The sequence below is a fragment of the Lytechinus variegatus genome, chromosome 2, assembly GCF_018143015.1.
Source record: "Lytechinus variegatus isolate NC3 chromosome 2, Lvar_3.0, whole genome shotgun sequence".
Lineage (NCBI taxonomy): Eukaryota > Metazoa > Echinodermata > Echinoidea > Temnopleuroida > Toxopneustidae > Lytechinus > Lytechinus variegatus.
The window spans coordinates 46298472-46316164 of NC_054741.1; the positions used below are offsets into that span (position 1 = coordinate 46298472).

Genomic DNA, 17693 nt, shown 5'->3' on the forward strand with positions numbered 1-17693 from the left:
GTTTACACCGGGGTACATTATTTGAGTCATGCATGGAAGGATGACAATATGAATCATTACCAAGAAACATAGACTTATATGGAAAGAAATTGAGCGATTTTGAAGGATACTGAAAATGGGAAACTGTCGAGAGGAAGGATAAAGAACAATATAACTTTTGATGGAGAAACATTATTTTATTAGTCACTAATACTGTGGGGGGGGGGCTTATTAGAGACTCCAGAATTGAAGAAAATGAGGGTGGATTCACTACAGCTGTACTGAGGTTAATAAATTATGTTTAAATATATTTGTAACTAATTGGATTTGTGCTGAATATTATCTCGTTGCCTATATAATGACCCCCTCTATGTCGAGTATCTATCTCTTCTTCTTTTTCTTCTTCTTTTTCTTTTTCTTCTTCTTCTTCTTTGTTATCTTTTTTTTCTCTCCATTCCTCTCACCCTCTCTCATTCACTTTCATTTTTCTCAATCCAATATTCTGTTTTATTCAGGAAGGCATGTTGATCATATCAATGGGCCATGGTATAGTCATTATGATACAGTGACTCATCCTGTTCAAAGTTGATATCATTTTGTTACAAGGTCAAATCCAACAATCCAATGGGATCCGACAGACCGGTCGATACAGCGAAAACAAGTATTTAAGAATATATATTTAACCAGAACTGTCCTAAAATTGGAAATAAAGACTTAGGGTAAGAAAGGGAAGAAAATTGTCATTCCAGGGGGTGCTGTCTATGGAGAATAATACACGCAGCACCCCCCCCCCCTTCCCGGAAAATCATGCGGGTGCTTCAGCCCCCGCTTCCCAGTGCCAGGGCCTCCTCTATATAATGTAGATGCTACCTTTAATAAGTGCCCTTTTCCAGATGAGGGCTTCATTTATACATGTACATATTGTCAAAACAAAATAAAGGGTTGCTGGGCAACTTCGACAGGCCACCGTCATGTACACGAACTTATTTTATGCGATATAAACCAATGCCTTCTATGTTTGTTTATTTTTTCAAGAGGAAAACCTAAAGAGGCTTTACTGTGTGTAGTAGCAATGCATCTTTCTTCCGATTGGGCACTAAAAATATTTAAATTTAACATAGAGTGGAATCAATAAAGGGGTTTTGGAGCTTACGTGTGGCTGTTCTTCAATGTACCACAGCTCTTTGCATGTCAATTATAGAGTATTTTCTTCTCAATCTATTCCAAGATATCAATACAAACAAAAGTAATCTTTTAAGAGTTCTAAAGACAATAAACTATTTTTGAATACATAAAACCAAAAGGGGAAAGGGTATCCTAGGCATGCTCCTGTTGGGTTATAGCCTTTACTGTGCCAAAGCATTATTACAAATTGCAGAACAATAATAATATTAATATTGATAAATATGAAATATAGATATAAAAGTTGCTTTATTATACCAAAAAAAAACGCAATTTGCCTTGCTGGTGGCTTTAAAACACGATATTTTTTTATTTAGTGTCAAAATACGGAGAGGGGATGGGGTAAATTCGGAGGGCTCCCGTGGGCTTAAATAAAAAAAAAAAATCTTCGAGAATCATGTTAACTGATGTCTCATACATCTGTCTTTTCCAAGTCGATAATACTAGTCAAACTGGTTGTGTAAAGTAGCGGTAATGCCGGGGGAAATGCAGTTTTGCCACTTCGGGGTCTCCAAAAGATATATGATTTAATAAAGTTAAAACATGGATTGAGGTAGGGTACATCCGTCATGATTCATGTACCAGAGCTTCATTAAAGCAGTAACCGGCAAAGCAATATCTCCGGTAAATTTGCCAAGAGAAACAAATTAGAAACAAATAAAACAAAATAGTGTTTTACCGATACCGAAATGCATTTTGCCCATATTATATCATACATTACGGTGTGCAGACACACCAACAAAAGCGATACGAGAAGCCGATGGAAGCTATTGTGTTGGGATTGTGTTATCTCGAATGACATACCATTGATCGCTTTATTGCCCGATTCGTGAGTGTGACTGTAACATGGAGGTTGTTTTGGTCTCGTTTTAGCGCAATATTACGTCTTACATTTTGACATATTTGCCCTCTTTCTAAGCAAATTAAGACAATAATACTGTCATGAAGCATATCGATGTTTTCGCTAATTTAATCTATTTCATGTAGAATGTTGACATTGTGTATTAATTGATGTTATTCATAAAACAGTTTAGGATTCATGAAAAATACTCTGTTTTAAATTATGATTTGCATAATTTATGTAAATTAGGTAATAATAAACAAGGATATCCCAATCATCTTATGATAATTTTCTTCCCTTTCTTACCCTAAGTCTTTATTTCCAATTTTAGGGAAGTTCTGGTTAAATATATATTCTTAAATACTTGTTTTCGCTATATTGACATAATATGCAAATTTATGCAAATTACATGCTTATTTGCATAGATACAGCGTGTCTCTTTGGATGAATCTATTTCTTTTTACTCAAGGAACATTTGTGCCAAGTGGGACATTTGTACTAAAAAAATGCAGCGTTCAACCTCTTAACAAGTCTACTAATAAGCCTATACAGGTTGCCGGGTAGGACCAGGGGCGTCGATCCATTTTTCAGATGGGGGGGGCAAAATCATTAACGTTCCAGAGGCGCTCGATCATACAACACACACACACCCTCACATATCCACCCCCCCCCCACACACACACATATACATATATACATATATATATATATATATATATATATATATGACTCATGAGACACAGGTACGTATCTCACCAACAAATTAATGCGAGCGCGAAGCGCGAGCTAAATTTTTTTTAGTATACTGACAGGAAAAGCGTGCCTGTTTAAGACTGTTTGTAGTAACTCATGAGGAGGATACATATCTCACTACACAGATATTACGAGTTCCGAGAGTGAGCTGATTTTTTTTTTATTCTGACCTGAAAACTTGATATTCTAAGCATTTTTTGTACCAATGATTAAGATTTGTATCTAAAAGAAGAAAAGATGAGAGTGCGAAGCGCGAGCTGAAAATTTTGATATTTCGATCTGAAAAAATGACAGTTTGATAGATATATATCCAAGAAATGATGATTGCAAATCGAAGTAGGAGTTCTTTTGAGGCTTAGAACTGAAAACGGGACATTTACATTCACCTATTTAATGATGAAAAGTATGGGTCTTTGGAACAGAACTGATGCGAGCGCGAAGCGCGAGCTGAAAATTGTTATATTCCAATCTGAAAAGCGGACATTTTGAGCACGATTTTAAATAATGAACGAGTTGTGTATCTCCATCTCGCTTGCTGAATATTACAATCTTGTTTTTTTTTAATGCATATCCGGAATTATGGGGGGGGGGGGCAAAATGATATGTTTGCCCCCCAATATTTTCATTGGTGGGGCGATCGCCCCCCTGCCCCCCCAGGATCGACGCCTCTGGGTAGGACATATAATGCCTCCAGAACAGGTAGGCCGTTACTGGTGAATTTGACAGTCAAAATCATCATGGAAAAAAAATCCGATTACACTGACATATAAAACAATATAATGCATTCAATCACCATAATCATCAAAACTAGGCACTATATCCTTAATCATTGTTATATATTTTTTCTTTTCATTCATTTATTTTCCTTTCAATCATTTATGATTCAACCGTTTAAAGGTCAAGTCCACCCCAGGAAAATGCTGACTTAAATAAATAGAGGAAAATCAAACTAGCATGATTGTGCTGAAAATTTCATCAAAATCGGATGTAAAATAAAAAAGTTATGACAGTTTTAAAGTATCGCTTATTTTTAACAAAACATGCACAACTATAGGTGAGTCAATCGATGATGTCCATCACTCACGATTTTTTTTTAATTATACAATATTTCATTTTTTTATAGATTTGACAATAAGGACCGACGTGACTGAACCATATGGTATTAAACAATGCTAATTCCACATATGTTCAGGGAGGAATTAATTGTGTAATCACTTGACAATGAGGATAAAATTGTAATATGTCACATTTCATACAATAAAATGAAAACAAATAGTGAGTGGATGGCGTCATAGTCTCTTAATTCGCATACCAGCCAGGATGTGCATATAACTGTTTTGTGAAACTAAGCGAAACTTTAAAATGTCATAACTTTCTTACTTTGCATCCGATTTTGATGAAATTTTCAGTGTTATGTTTGTTGGATTTTTCCCTTTTTATTCAAATCAACTTTTTGTTGGGATGGATTTGTCCTTTAATAACACAAGGTGTGAACATCAGATAACTGCGATCAGGGGAGCGTTTCATGAAAGGACTTGTCAGACGTTTTATCCGACAAGTTCTGATTTATCCGACAGTTACTATAGTAACAGTGCTTCTCAACCAGAATCTCAGAATCTCAATCAGAATCCAAGAAAGTTGTCAGATCTGACAACTTGTAGGACGAAAATATTGATGAAACGCCCCCCTGATGACAATCAAGATTTATATTTCAAAGCAATATGATGGACACAGCTTGCAAATGATAATGGGTTTTGTGAAAAAAAAATCGAAAAGAGCTTGAAGTATCGCCCGCCTTTCTAGATACATGCAGGTTTATCATGAAATTTATTTAAAGAGAACCACATAAGCAAAAAACAAACCTTTAGAGATACGGCAAACAAAAAGGGGATGCCTACAGAAAATATAACATTCATCAAATAATAGGAGATATGGAGAAAATAGGAGAAAATAGGAGAAAATGTGACTTAAATCATTGTCTTTTTATTTGATCATCCCCATAATTATTTTGATTTCTACTTTCTCCATTTTATCTTAATCGAATAATATTCGCCCCGCAATAAAAAAAAAAGTATACAAGAATGAGTCATCATGGAGGCGTCGTGGTCTAGTGGGGCATGGGTTCGATTCCAAGCCATGACGTGTTTTCCTTCAGCAAGAAATTTATCCGCACTGTGCTGCACTCAACCCAGGTGAAGTGAATGGGTACCTGGTAGGAATTTATTCCTTGAAACGCAAAGCGCGTAACGGCTGCTCTATACTAAAGCCAGGCTTATTATGCTGCATTACTGTAGAGCGCTTGGAGACTTCTGATAAAGTTAAGTGTTAAGAGCTATAAAAGCAAGTATGATTATTATAATCATGAATGTCATATAACAATTTTAATGTACCACCACCACCGCCATCACTACTTTCACTACTACTCCTACTACTACTAGCCTACTAGCCTACTACTACTACTACTACTCCTACTACTACCCCTACTACTACTACTACAACAACTACTACTACTACTACTACTACTACTACTACTACTTCTACTCCTATTACTACCACTATTACTATTAGAAATAGTACTTCTACTATCACTACTACATATACTTTTACTACAATTTCTACTACTACTACTACTACTACTACTACTACTACTACTACTACTAGTAGTAGTAGTAGTAGTACTACTACTACTACTACTACTACGACTACCATCACCACCACCACTACTGCAGCTGCTGCTGCTTCTGCTGTTATACTTCTACCATTCCCTTTTAGTTACAAATATACGCATGCAAAATGTGAGTTTAGAGAGTTTACGCATTATAAATGTAATAAATATATCAGCTGCTTGAAGTTGTTAACGAAGACGTGCAAACATTCGATAAAAATATAAATAAATAATTCAAAAGGCAATAACACACTTTCCTATTCAAGGAGAGCTATTTTGATTGACAAACGTTTATACACGATATATACAAATAAATAATTCTCAAAATTAGTAAGTACGACTCTCCATACATACACCATCATGGTGCCGGTGAGCGCCATCTCTCAATTGATATCAAACCTCAAGATGGAAACTGCTTGAATACTTATACTTCCTTTCATCACTTCTTATATCATGATTCATATCCTGGGAATCGGATTTCCCTATAGCGATTCCCAGAATTAGTATGCGTGTAAACGCACACGTAGTTTATATATTTTTTAAAGAAAACACTAGCTGTTGACTTGATAATTCTTTTTTTATTTGAAGAAGGCATACTATCAGGTTTTAGTTCTTTTCAATTTTAAAAGGGCTTTAAACCCATAGGCCCGTACTCTGTAGTCAGGTTTAACTTAGAGTCTTAGACCATATGGTTAAACTCTGTGCTAGAATAATTATGGGGAGCCAAAATTGTCAAAAGTTTCATTAAGTTGTATGTTTCTTATGTTAACTGTGCTCTTTCCTGATTCATCGATGGTGAAGACAATCATCTATCGATACTTCCTAGACAATTATGATTGATTTAAGAGCCAAATGAGCTGAAATATGATATCTCTATTGTTAGTGATTTATGTAACAATTGGCTATCCATACTTAAACCACAACTTAAAACCTGCTATCAGAATGTGGGACATAGAAGCGTCTGTCTTATCTGACAATTCCATGTATCGATCAGTCACGACATGCTTCCCAGCAGTTCATGCATGCCCAGTCAATCAGAATCAACGAAAATATCGGATAACTTGTCAGACAGTTAACTCGACACCATGGCTTGTTTATACAGTGAATGAGTCCAGTTTCGTTGACGACATTTGGTTTAAAACAAGTTTCATTTTATATCATTTATTATCATGACTCCACGCCATGTAGGATCTATAGATGATACGTTCTACAAGATATGTATAGTGTAACTACATTACACTGATTCTGTAATCGCCAAAGATGATCTGCAGTCAAGCCAATGGTTCAAGACGGAATTCTGATGAGCAACGGCCATTTTGTGACCATATGATTTCCGATGTCTGTCTTTTCTGAAGAAGTCCGTCTAGTCTGGAAGCCTATACGCCCGCCTATACGTCTCATTCGAAACAAATTCTCGATGAACATCCACCCTTCCGCGAACACACCGAAATCTCAATAACTGCCTTTCTTGAAGAAGGTTTTTTTTTGTCAGACGATATTTCTCACGATAATCCGCAACCTAACCAATCCTTCGAGACAGAGCCGGGATGCGCACCCGTTAATTTTTGACCATCAAACCTCCAATAAGTATCATTCTTGAAGAAAAAGGTGGTGCCATTCCGCCACTGGAAAGCAGAATCAACGCGGGTCGGCAATACTCTCCATTGATGAAGAATCTCCTTGGACCATCCGATGCTAAGATCATTCTCGAAGAACTCGTAGTACCGGGTTCCCTTGAGGATGTATATCCTACCATCATGGACCAGGGCAGCATCGGTTTTGGACGGGAAACTGTTTCGTTTCAGACGGGGGAAACCGGGTTCCAACTGCTTCCCGAAGAATCGCCAGATTTTCCTACCTAAATACAGTTTGGACACAGAAATGCACCATAATTATTTTTGAGAGCCTGTATATACACTGTTATTGTCAACTGGTCAATTATGAACTTAACCCCAAAGAGTTATCTCGGGCATAGGGCTCCAAGTGCCAAGTGAGGTGATCCTGTATGGCCAAATTGAAAACAGCATCTTACAGTCCTATAAACTAACCGAGGAAACCTGGTTCTTGACCATGCACGTTGACCCACAATTCAAACCAGTAGAATAAAATCAAATTAACCAATTGTACACTTGTCAACATTATATCACTTGCTGCCAATGAACAGCAGGATTAAATTAATGCCACCAAACACTGCCTTTTCTCCCAAAATGTTCAAGTGGCAATCGTAATTCTCTGTTGTCGTTTCTTGTATCCATGTCAGTCATAATTATGGTACATATGCTGTGAAAACACTTTTTAAGATTTTAATTACATTTTAAGCCCGTCACTCTAACAACTGTTGTTTAAAGGTTAAGCAAGTTGTTTAATAAGGCTTAAATTACAAATTAAAAAAAACACAATAATTGTTAAAAAGTCCAAAAGACCTTTAAAAAATTGTTAAAATGACGGGCTGAACAACGTGCTACATTTTTTCACTGTATATATAGAGACCAAAACTAAGTGTAAGTCATAAGGCTGATACACTCTTATCTATGACCACCACTATTCAACTGACCTTCTTAGAAAACATGCTATTACGCAACTTGTTTTTGGATACCAATAAGTCAACATAAAAAATGGTCTTATTCGTTGTCCTTAATTATTCCCAAATATATACAGAATTCTAAGCAATGCTCTTTAGAGTTACCTCAATACTAGTGAGTAACTTTTTTTTAAGTGAATATAGCAGTTTAGCTCCTTTTGGAAATAAACTGTTCAAATAATTTATATAAAAAAATAAAAACAACGTCGAGTAATAAAACCACACCACCGTGCGAGGCTGCACTGGCTCTTTTCTCTCCTACCTTTGAACATGTATGTCCGGCTCCCGGCAGATACGACAGAGTGGACGTTATTTGGTGCCCCGTGAAATACCTTGTTGATCTTCCTCGGGTAGCCTTCTAAGGCCCCCTCCTCGTCGATCGCCCAGACGAACTTGCCTTTGAATGCGTAGACGACATCGTCAGGGGCTGAAAGATATAACGACAATTCTATTGGTGATTGCCGGATAGCTTTGTGTTGCCAACTTTCACGATATGGTCCCCTGAGCACTACATGTTATCATTAAGTTTTGATAAAATGATCTTTAAAAATAATTTTTTCTTATCAATCTCAGCCAAATTGTTCTCGTTCATCAGTAACTTAAGTCATTAACCATGATTACCGAAACATAAAAGTGATTAATTTCGTAAATAATTCTAGGAATAGTCAATAGAACACTTTCTTTATGACATTTATTATTATTAACAAATGCAAGAAATTAATGACAATAGTTCTCTCAGCCAGTCAAATCGCACCATTTCAGTAGCGTATCACAGCAGCTCGCAACTTGCCATTGATGAACCTCAGCTCATTGGACCTTTCAACTTTTATACTTAACCTTTTTAGAGTTTAGACATCAAACCGTAAATAAAACTCAAGGAGTTTGAAGAGCTCCTTGATGAAACCGTCAATTCCTGCTGTCAAATCGCACTCTTTGGGGGCAATTCTTTTGTATAGGCCTATGTTTTTATTCGTAAGATCAATACTTTAATAACTATAATTGCGTCAACTTTGCATCTTCTATTGACAAATGTTCTTCGATTTTCTAAAAATGTTTTGATTGAAAATCTGCATGGGATCAGATTCAAACGAGTTCACATTAAATCTAAAAATCATGTTACCGTAGTATGTGACGGCATCCCATGGTGTGTCGCATGACGGAAGTTTGGCGACTTCGCTGATATCCCTTCCATAATCAGCCACCGTTACATCAACATCAGGAGTACCTAATTAGGAAGCAGCGAAAATTGCGATTGTTTGGATAGAAGAGCATTAAGTATGCATACCTTTCAATTTATTCAATATCTATTGGTCTCCATAATTCCTCATTATCCTGTATAAATTCTTTTTGTTTGCCGTCTTCGTTATTGTGCCAAATACATAGGTCAAGTCGATGTAAAACAAAACAAATTACCACACTGTGGACGATAAAGTGAAATTGAATTGAATTAAATATTTGCAACAACGTGAATAATTCTTTGGCTAATAGTCCTCAAAATAGATGCTTCTCCCATTGGTGCTAAAAAATCATTTCCCCTTAATTCCCTTTCCCTGGGTAACCATGGTAATAAGGGGTCTGCCATGGCAATCTAAAAGAGTACAAGATCGAAAAATATCATGTTTCCTCAAAAAGAAAACAAAATGCATCTTCTATTCTATGGCCCAGACCTCTCTTCTTACAACTCTCCTTCTTTTCTACTTTTCTGTACTTCCTCCCTTTTTTACACTTTAAAAATCATAAGAACTTTCGACATGTTTGACCTCTGCATCCAATATATTTCCGCAAGGTCTAGATCGATACATACATGTAGTTTACGTCAGTTTGGGTCTAATCGTAAATTTAATACTTTGGGTTCAGGTTCATGGGTGTCGATCGGTATTCTTGGTTGGGGGGGGGGGGCGATTGACACAAATGTTCTTGTGGATGGGGAACTTTCAACATAACCCCCACTAAAATCACAAGTTAGGATATTTGGGAGTGGTTGATGCATGGTGTTCTTGGAAATTCCTTCATTGTTGCAGTGCATGTACTGCACTTATTTATTTTTTTTGAAAATTCATTTGCGTTACAAGTAAGCCTATTCTAAACTCATACGAAAGAAAAAAATGACAAAAATTGTCTGGACCATGTACAAAGTGATCTGTTTATTGAGCATGATGCATACAACTTCTCTTTTAAATCTAACCCGACTGGCAATATTTTTTCTTCTTAATGCATGATGATAAAATGCAGATTCGGACAAATTAAGACTAGCACAATTGGGGGAATGATCGAACAATCTTGAGGGTGATTAGGTTCATCATCATGGAAGATTTCTTCACCTTTCCTTTCCACTGTGATGCTATAAAAGTTTACACTTTGAAAAACTCCCGTAAAATTACCCTTTTGTAATATCCTGAAGATTTTTCCACATTTTAACATTGGTACAGATCCATTTAAGCAAATGACGATATAACTGTCGAAAAATATTTCCGCTTGAGTGAGCACCACTTACTTTTGAAAAGTTAGTGAAAAGTGATTTGCGCAGAACTTTGAAATAGTTTAGCAAATAAAAGTAGACCTTAATCATGAATAACAAGTGGAATTTAGCGAGTTAAATTGATTTAAAGATATTTTTACATTTTAAAACTTGTTTCCTTGCCCAAAACACTAATAAGAGTGTATAGCGCCCCAGTCCAATCCCACACACCGAGGCCATCGATACGTTATTTGCTTTACACTGAGCTGTGAATTACATGAAATGGTTTAGGCTTGATTTTCATTTTGTTAATCATTGTCAAGCTTAGGAAAAGTGTGGGGAAACAAGTATTAAATAAAAAATGAAATGTGAACCCACTTTAAATGAAAAAAAAATAATTAAAAAGTGCTGGAGATGTCTGATATAAACTTTTGTTCAGATTCAGGTATGTCCTTAGATCCAGCTGGCACAAAAAGGGTAGAAATTGTGCTTACTTAGTGTTACAATTTTGATTTGTTTGGCAAAATTGTTACAAAATGCTTGAATGTATCCGTTTTATTTCAATTGACTAAAAGTACCAGGGAAATGTATGAGAAATGTTTCGCGGGGTAAGTTTGATTTCGCCCTTTCCCCTTGACACAGCGTGAAAACGAGCATTTCTGAGCAAACATTTCTGCGAGCTTTCCAAAAATGGACAGTACTCACTCAAGTGTAACATTCTGTCAAAACTTTTACTTTCATAGAATAGGTGAGACCCAAACCCAAGATTATATGTGAAAAAATTTCCCACATGTTGTACATTTTTTAATTCCCAGGTCTTTTTCAAAGTGTAAACTTTTTTTGATACGCACTGTATAGTAGTTGATGCCGATTCTAATTTACTTATACTAGCTGTTTTTTTTTTCTTGCGGCGGACTTTCAGATTACTTTCTATGCTTTCTTGCTTGGGGTTGCTTGAAATAAGTTTGTTATTTTGGAATACTTTTTGCGCTTTGCATCCATTTTTAGCCTCAGATATGTCCGCGATATAATCAGGATAATTTGCTCAATAAGAGCTTTTACATGCATGTTTTATGACGAGCGTTTTGTTAGATATGCGCAAATAAATTCTTGGTAGCTTGTTAATTTCGCGCATTGGAATTTGGTTACAATAACTTTTTATGACAGCGTTGCCTGGCGATTTACTTATTTTACATAACAAATATGAAATGATATTCAAAAGGGTTGTAGATTAAATGGGACAAACATCATGCAGTTGGATGTGGGGAGGGGTAAATCTGAGAAAAGTTATTTTTACTTTTTCAAGATCTACCCCCTCTGAGATTTACGTCCATGGGGTTTTCCCCGTTTATCTTGCCACCCTTTTACTCCCGTTTATTTTTCCACCATTTTGAATTAATTAATTTATTGAAATTAACTTATTCACCACTGGTGGGATGGAACACTCCATCAACAAAAAGTTGTTTTTCGTCGGGGTCCTTTTATATCATTCGTTCAAAATATCATATACATCAACATTTAATTCTTTTTCATTTTGAACCTTCACTCATCTGTTTAAAAGTCCTGGAAAATAATGTTTTTATTTAATATAAATTTACGCAAATTGCGAAGGAAACAAACTGATTGATGGCATACTAAAATCATCACTATAGTAATCGTGATCAAACTTTTCATTTTTCATCATCCTCATTATTATAATTTTTCTACCCTAAATTATTGGGGGATGATAATACAGGCAATCCCCCACTTGAAATATTGGGGGGATATATCCCCCATCCCCCCCCCCCCCCCGTGATCGACACCCATGTCCACGTTCATCAAATTATTAATTAGTTAATAACGAATCAAATCAGGAAAGTTAGTAAAATGTGATATTGTATTGGGTTTACCCTCGATATAAACTTTTGTGGATTATGGTCGAGATAGGAAGGCCTTACCATATAAATACTGGATTCCGTCTATATCATCTCGATGTAGGTTTAAACCTCCTTCAATACCTCTGTAAAATGGGGCCATAACTGCACAGGAGTTGTTAGAATGTCCCAATCCAAGTACGTGGCCGATCTCGTGAGCGGCAGTGAAAGCGAGGTCGAAGGTACCCTTACGACCCATTGTCATAGTCGTGAACGTTTCGTCTTCGTCGAAGTGGACGATGCCGAGCGGTGGGTCGTAGAACGCATGCGCAATAAAGCCACCTATCGTGGTTAAAGGAGAGAAAAGACTTCGGTAAACAGTGGTAAAAAAATCAAAAGAATTTGTTATACTTCTATTATCATAATTTCTTGTGATTTTTTATTACCTGCACCTCAAAATAAAAAGATGATTACCACACATGTCATATTCATAGTCCTCAGACTGTTCAACTCTGCATTAATCACTTTAAAAACACAGCTGGATACCTTCTAATAAAAGAGTTGCGATTGGTCCGATCAATCATAACTATGGACGGCCAGCAACGTCAACATTTAAAATACAAGTCTGTTCAAAATATGTTCTAGATATGATGTATTTTCATACATTCAATGTTTTCTTGAAAATTTAGTGTGCTTCCATTTGTTTACAGAAGACCTTGTGTACATTTGAAGCAAACAATAATTGATGGATTTCCATGCATTTGAGGGTGATTGGATTAATCATAATTCTTTGTAAGATAGGGCTCAGAAGTAGAAATAGAACATGAAATAATTTCTGAAATTCCTGACATTTCATATCACATGACATTGAAAAAATGATATAGTGGTTTGTTAGGGATAATGAAAAAAAATCACAGGAATTTATGAGGATGTTGACAAGATGATGTTTTTTTATAATAATAACCGAAAACCATGATGTTTAGTTTAGGGGGAGAGGAGGAGGAAGACGCTGATGGTGATGATTATGATGATGATGATTCAATTCAACTCAACTCAATTCTGGTATTATTGTGAAAATGGTACATGACAAAATTCCGAAGACTCATCATATTTACAAAGTAAAAAAAATGATGATGGTGGTCGAGGTGGTATTAATGATTGTGATGGTACTGTTTTTAATGATAGCAATTATGAAAATAATGATGATGAAGATGGCTGATGATGACCCATGAAGGTGAGGGGGGGGGGTTATGATGATAACGATGATGACGATGATGATGATGATGATGATGACGATGATAATGATAATGATGATGATGACGATAATGATGAATATGATGATGATGATGATGATGATGATGATAAGGATGATGATGATGACGATGATGACGATGATGATGATGATGATGACGATGATAATGACAATGATGATGATAATGATGATGATGATGATGATGATGACGATGATAATGATGACGATGATGTTAACAATGACAATACTCATCATTATAACTCAAATCACGCGTAGCACATTCCTCACCACTCACCAGGCCCGTCGAACTTATTATGCTCGCAAGGGTATTCTTCGGAATGCTCGTCTCTCGACACGAAATCGATAATGATGTCGGCTGTAGATTCGGATGATTCTGTGAACGTCAGCGGCGAAACATCTGCCCAAACTTGGAAAGCTCTTCTAATCGCATCCTTAGTTTGAAGTCGAGTAAGATCAGTAGTGTATTTCTTAAAGTAATACGTCAAGTCGTTCTTTGTCCATCTACCCCCTGAATTAGCAGAGAAAGTATTTAATTTTATTCTAATAAATTAATATAATCATTAGTCAAATCTGAAAATCTACATACAGACACTTTCGTCTTTCGATTTGTTTGTCTCCAGTCTCTATTTTATCGACAATGTATATCGTAACCATGACAGGAGTGTATAGGCCCTAATTATCTCATCAATAAAGAACTCGGAATACATTACCTTTTGGTGTAAATCTTCCCCAGTTCTTGCTCTCTCCCTGCTGGTTATAGCCGTTATCAATGATGTCTCTTTCGTCGCATCTCTTCGCTTGGCGTTTGTCCCGTGTCGCTTCATTGAGGAGCCCGGTCTGCTGCAAGCCAGCAAACTGCGGAAACGGTCTGAAATGCAAGCAAAATTGTCAATTATGATCAATGACTAAAATTAACTTCTCTTCATACAACATAGAGAAAAACTAAAGGCAAAACATTATATCGGGCGGTCATCATAGAGCCAATATTCATTCAATTTCATTCAATCTACAATAACATTTCTTCTAACTTCCAATCAATAAGATGCGGAGTTAAGGATCGATCTTGTGCCCCTTGTTTTTTTTTATATACATTAATGATTTGCAGATGACACAAACATTTCTGTTCACACAATAGCTTAGAAACTTTAGTAGATGCAATTAATCATGAATTGCCCAAACTATGTTTGCGGTTTTAAGCGTAATACTTTCTAAACGCAAAAGAGCTAATCTGGGGAGCGTTTAATAAAAGGACTTGTCAGACGTTTTATCCGACAAGTCCCATTTTATCCGACAGTTACCGTAGTAACATTGCTTATCAGCAAATCAAAATCACGGAAAGTTGTCAGATCTGACAACATGTCGGACAAATATGTTGATAAAACGCTCCCCTGGTCCTTGATCACATTCCTCTCCGAGTGAAACAAGGGACCAATCATTTTATTTATTTATTTATTTATTGATATATTCATATTCCACAATCATCAAAGTACATTTCGTAATCATATTTACAATGAAAAAAAATGCATAACATATGCAGGATTGAAACGTAGCAATGAAATGAAAAAAGTGGAGGGGCCTACTAAAAAGCATTTGTAGGATTAACAACTAAAAAGTTAACAACAAAAAAAAAAAAAAAAAAAAAAATGCATAACATATGCAGGATTGAAACGTAGCAATGAAATGAAAAAAGTGGAGGGGCCTACTAAAAAGCATTTGTAGGATTAACAACTAAAAAGTGGAGGGGCCTACTAAAAAGCATTTGTAGGATTAACAACTTTTGAGAGTGCATTATTGCTCCTTCTAGATTGAACAGTGCATATTTTGAGACATTTTCACTCCAGGAGCTATAATCCACTCTCAATAGATGAAATCTCACTCCAAAATGACTGATGCATTGGGCCAGCTTATCTCTTTTGCATTTTAATAGAGTGTAAGCTTTCACTTAAAATAGATAAAATAAACTTTTTATATTTCAAACAAACAAATTCACATATTGCTGAATTTCTTCACATTCATTCCAAGTAATTTATTTGTTTCACATTTCCAACAAAAGTAACATTTTTTGTGTAAGATTGCTCTTTTCATTTTGTAGGCCTATATATCAGTTTTTGTCGAAAAAAAATAATTCAGTATTTGAACTATTGAATAAAGTCACAGATTATGCAACAGTTGACGAAACTATCAAGGTTGACATTGTGGGCGACGCAAAAAAACTTCTGACAGTGATGTCAGTGGCGTAATGAACCTACCATTTTGAAGGTGCTATAGATATGGCGTATCGCGTAAAATTTATAAAGAAGTTGCTAGCGAGCGAATCCAGCGAGCAAAATTTCGACCTTTTTAATACAAAAATTCAATTTTGTGATTTAGATTTTGGCATAATGTTCAGAAAATAATATATTTCACCCTTCTCTCTTTCCTTTTCCCTTTTTTCTTGGTCATGATTTTTCTCTCTTTTTTTTTTTGGGGGGGGAGCCCCCCACGCCCTCATTAGTGTATCTCTGTCTGATGTTGACGAAGCCATTGTCATGGAGCACACATAATTATGCAGCGAGGCCTAATTAACCCAGATGATGGGGCAGGTCAGTTACTGATCCATTGATTGCCTCAGTTGATTCATAGCTAGATGTCAACGCAATGCCATCGATTGACGTAGAGGTTTCAGGCTGATGAAGTGACTAGCGTAGCGATTGACGCGGCAGCTGGGGTAGAAGCAGCACCTCGGTAGCTTATGCAAGACTTGGATCAGAGGTAGGATAAGGACTGGGGCTGGAGTGTGGTATGTGGGACACCCAGGGGTTAAAATCAAGGAATAACCATTCAGAAGTAAATGAAATGGATACTCACCCAGGAAGATCGTCGACTGAGGTTGGCGAGTGCTGAATACTGGTCTTGAGATTACCATATGTCTCAAGGTATTTCTGAATAGAAAGTAAAACAGTAAATATATAATTGTTAGTAAATAAAAGGTATGAAAAACGCGAGGGAGCACGAGACCAGAGAGAGTAGGGAATGGAGAGGGTGGGGGCATTTATACCAGAAAGAGATGGATGCATGATTGAAGGTAGCTGAGTTTATGTTGGTTGATGGCAGGGGCGTTATCTTCAAGACGTCGTCTCAATTTCGCGCTCGATTTGATAAAAGTGTGAGCAAATGAAAATACAGTAGATAGTTGTTTTAGCTTGTTATATCAGAAATTATGATGTTGTAGTAGACGGACTACTAGTACTAGTAATAGTAGAAGTAGTGGTAGTAGAAGTAGTAGTAGTAGTAGAAGTAGTAGTAGTAGTAGTAGTAGTAGTAATAGTAGTAGTAGTAGTAGTAGTAGTAGTAGTAGTAGTAGTAGTAGTATAGTATTAGTAGTACCTATCTTGTATAATAAAAGTGTGGTAAACTTACAATTGGATCAGAAGTAATCTCTGCCGTCCTCCTCCGAGTTGGGGCTGAGAAAACACCAGGAATGCAATAAACTACGATCACCTTGAGAATAATTTGCTTTAGCATTTTTTAATCGTTAAAGTTTGATACCAAAGTCAATGTAACGAATCCGAATTTATTTTTTTTTAATGAAACGGGAAAGTCTTAGGAGACTAAAGGTTTTTGAGTATTAAAATCAATCAATATTCAAATAAGAAGATCAATACAAACATTATGTTGACATTTCATTCTTGCTTCAGCTATAAATTCATTGTAAATTGAATTTTTAGAGATGTAATTTATCTCTCATAAGTTTTCAAGTACTAGTATAATGACATGTGAAATACTAGTACACGCGATTTATATACTGCTGCACGGTTTACATATTGAAGAAACTTCCTTATCGAAAACAGATAAATGAATTTGACCGAGTTTCCTTTTCACGTTAAAACTTGACGTCATGTTATAAATGTAGATGTAAGGGGAAAGTGGAAGTAAGATTTGTTTCATAATGTCAAGAGGCGAGTAGTTACGTGCATTGATCTCTGAAGCATATGCGTCACGTGCCCTTATAAAATATATATATAAAATATTCCCAACTTCAACAATTTGCCCCCCCCCCCTCCTCCCTCCTTCTCGAAGTTATAATCACTCATCTTTTGTGCTTTCTTTTTTGTTTTATTGTTTGGTG

General features: G+C 36.1%; 1 protein-coding gene across 1 annotated transcript; it reads right to left on the reverse strand.

The window, feature by feature from the left end:
• Positions 1 to 6296: 6296 nt before the first annotated feature.
• Positions 6297 to 17341, reverse strand: LOC121408161 (matrilysin-like). Its single transcript, XM_041599508.1, has 8 exons — positions 16985 to 17341; positions 16433 to 16506; positions 14296 to 14453; positions 13860 to 14093; positions 12397 to 12654; positions 9122 to 9226; positions 8264 to 8428; positions 6297 to 7278 (listed from the first exon to the last, which is right to left on the reverse strand). Exons 1-8 carry the CDS (start codon positions 17087 to 17089, stop codon positions 6923 to 6925), a joined length of 1455 nt encoding a protein of 484 aa, XP_041455442.1. The 5' UTR covers positions 17090 to 17341; the 3' UTR covers positions 6297 to 6922.
• Positions 17342 to 17693: the final 352 nt, after the last annotated feature.

Coding starts and splice junctions, on each gene's coding strand:
- LOC121408161 (XM_041599508.1), bottom strand. CDS start 17,089: ATGCTAAAGCAAATTATTCTCAAGGTGATCGTAGTTTATTGCATTCCT. Junction 16,507..16,984: donor AGATTACTTCTGATCCAATT/GTAAGTTTACCA, acceptor CTTTCTATTCAG/AAATACCTTGAGACATATGG. Junction 7,279..8,263: donor CCGGACATACATGTTCAAAG/GTAGGAGAGAAA, acceptor AACTGTATTTAG/GTAGGAAAATCTGGCGATTC.